The sequence below is a fragment of the Opisthorchis viverrini genome (genome assembly GCF_000715545.1).
Source record: "Opisthorchis viverrini unplaced genomic scaffold opera_v5_315, whole genome shotgun sequence".
NCBI lineage: Eukaryota > Metazoa > Platyhelminthes > Trematoda > Opisthorchiida > Opisthorchiidae > Opisthorchis > Opisthorchis viverrini.
The window spans coordinates 41,950-45,127 of NW_008751965.1; the positions used below are offsets into that span (position 1 = coordinate 41,950).

At 42.4% G+C, this 3,178-nt stretch overlaps 1 protein-coding gene across 1 annotated transcript in view; it reads right to left on the reverse strand.

The window, feature by feature from the left end:
• Positions 1-211: 211 nt before the first annotated feature.
• Positions 212-3,178, reverse strand: part of T265_09825 (hypothetical protein) — a gene marked incomplete at both ends in the record, with an annotated part of 58,793 nt that continues 55,826 nt past the window's right edge. Inside the window, one exon of the mRNA XM_009176011.1 lies at positions 212-406. Coding sequence (XP_009174275.1) covers positions 212-406 — 195 coding nt within the window. The remainder of the gene's footprint in view (positions 407-3,178) is intronic.

A 3,178-nucleotide genomic window follows, 5' to 3' on the forward strand; every position in this document is an offset into this window, starting at 1 on the left:
TTCGACCGCAACATTCTATAAGCTCGTTTCAACTGAACATCACATTCTAAGCCTATCTAGTGTAACCCCGAAAGGTGGGACCTGTAGTGAGTTGCTGAAGGTTTTTCAACAATCTTGTGGGTAGCAGGTCTTTTCAAGAACAGTCGTACAAATTTGTTACGCATCAGCCGAGTGACTAACCGTCCTCTTGTGCCGCTGGGCGTTTTATTGGTCAGCTCCTAAGCAGGCATTCTTCCTCCCGTGGTAAGTGATCTGTCCATTGTGCTGATTTTGAGCGGTACTTCGCATGCGGTTTACCCAAATTTTCTTCTTTGGAATAACTGGATAATGATTCTGGACTAGACACATCTGGCATGGAGTCGATCCCTTCCCGTCCCACGCGCAGGACACCGGCTATTTGATGAATCTGATACAACAACATCAGGCTGACAATGTGGTAAGTGAAAAGCTGCCCGAAACACACAACTCCAAATGACTACTTACCAGCTTTATTGTTAGACAATCTAAGTCACTCCCAACGACCTCATCTAAATATACGATGAATTTTCAAAGGGCTGTGTGAGAACATATTCAAAGTCGATGTGACTAAGGGTGATGATGCGTCTCTGTCACGGCTAAAGGTACCACGAGCAACATCATAAACTGAGCAGTGTTTTTGAGCCGACAGACGACACAAAATGTGTTCTACCTGTGTTGCCCGACTGGCCTATGTTTGTTCGTCCTGTGCATGAATCATGCGTTGCTACGTCAGATTTGTGGAGGCGTCTTGATGAGTTCACAAGGCCTGAGAATCCGGACGGTTTTGCCTGAACGCCTTCGGTTTCTTAACCGTATGATTTATGGATGGCTTAGTTGATGGGAAAATACATGGCAAAACACGATATGCAACAGTAAAAAATTCATTTTATTGTGGAAAAATCACACAACATGATGCGTCTTCGTTGGGAGTAGAGGTTTTGGACAGAGACGATGGAGATTTCAGCCTTCTATACAGGTTTGCGCAGCTCCTTCCGATGAACTGTGTGCTGAGCTTCATTGGGGCCACGAAGACGGAGAAATAACAATAGTCAGATAGATAGGTAGATAGAAAGATAGATTGATAGATAGATAGATAGATACATAGATAGACAGAAAAATAGATAGATAGACACGCAGGTTGATTGATTGATTGAATGTTTGTTTGACTGTCGGATAGATAGATAGAGATAGAAATATAGATAGATAGATAGATAGATAGATAAACAGANTTCGACAGATCTCAGGTAAGATGCCAGTCTATTACTGGAAACGATTGATTCACCACGCATATGGAAGTCTTAGGATCCTGCATTCCCAGCACAGGTTTGTACTAATGACTGAGAACGCTTTCAAACGAACAAGGAGGTGTGTTCGCAAGAGTTTTTTTCTAACGTCCACCAACAGTCTTCAGCATCCTCTTGAAAAATTGACCAGTATGCTAAACATTGGGGAAGATTATTATTGAGACACACTGAATGCAAGTGGATATTGGGTATATCGGAATTCTGGACATTTCGAAGCCTCTTGGTATTAAATCCTACGATACTAGAGGAGAATACGCGAGATTTTTAAGTTACGTAGCGGGGATGAGTGAAACTCTGTGAAATCTACGGACGAAAATGCGTATTAAAACTACGACCGGTTTCGCCCGTCTTGAGGCTCATCTGGTAGTGGCAGTCCCAGGTTTTCCGTCATGCTCATGTTCTACTTGAACGCGGCAGATTTTGACAAATGCTCTCGCTTGTAAACGAATTTGCTTTCGACAGGAGACAAAGTGAACCGCCACTGATGGTTCGGTTCCACTGAATTGTCATCTATTCAGCCAGGCATGTTTGTAGATCCAAGGAAGCTCCGGCAAACACTCAAGTGACAATGAGTTGTGTGCGCTGATCGAAAATTCCGGAACAGAACACGTTATTCAACAACGATTAGCCATGCCATTTACGCGATCGTTTGCTCAGTATGGGGAGGGTGAATATCAACTGACCAAAAGCAAATTCCTTTAATAAATTCTCGGGAATTTGGAAAGGACAAATGTTACTCCTCATAGCAAACGCCATCATAGCAAACGCTCTATCAGCGGAGAAAACCCATGATAGAGCGACGCCGTTACTGAATATACTGGACGATTCATGGAATCAACAATGTTATTGTGTGTTTCCGGGCATCGGTGTCCTTTCAAGCAAACCAGTTACAGGTAGAATAGAATGGGCTTCGCGAAAAAGGACTGACCTGAACGGAAAGGAACTGGAATAATCTGAACTGAACTGAACCGAACAGAACAGAACTGAACTGAACTGTACTGAACTGAACTGAACTGAAGTGAACTGAACTGAACTGAACTGAACTGAACTGAACTGAACTGAACTGAACTGAACTGAACTGAACTGAACTGAACTGAACTGAACTGAACTGAACTGAACTGAACTGAACTGAACTGAACTGAACTGAACTGAACTGAACTGAACTGAACTGAACTGAACTGAACTGAACTGAACTGAACTGAACTGAACTGAACTGAACTGAACTGAACTGAACTGAACTGAACTGAACTGAACTGAACTGAACTGAACTGAACTGAACTGAACTGAACTGAACTGAACTGAACTGAACTGAACTGAACTGAACTGAACTGAACTGAACTGAACTGAACTGAACTGAACTGAACTGAACTGAACTGAACTGAACTGAACTGAACTGAACTGAACTGAACTGAACTGAACTGAACTGAACTGAACTGAACTGAACTGAACTGAACTGAACTGAACTGAACTGAACTGAACTGAACTGAACTGAACTGAACTGAACTGAACTGAACTGAACTGAACTGAACTGAACTGAACTGAACTGAACTGAACTGAACTGAACTGAACTGAACTGAACTGAACTGAACTGAACTGAACTGAACTGAACTGAACTGAACTGAACTGAACTGAACTGAACTGAACTGAACTGAACTGAACTGAACTGAACTGAACTGAACTGAACTGAACTGAACTGAACTGAACTGAACTGAACTGAACTGAACTGAACTGAACTGAACTGAACTGAACTGAACTGAACTGAACTGAACTGAACTGAACTGAACTGAACTGAACTGAACTGAACTGAACTGAACTGAACTGAACTGAACTGAACTGAACTGAACTGAACTGAACTG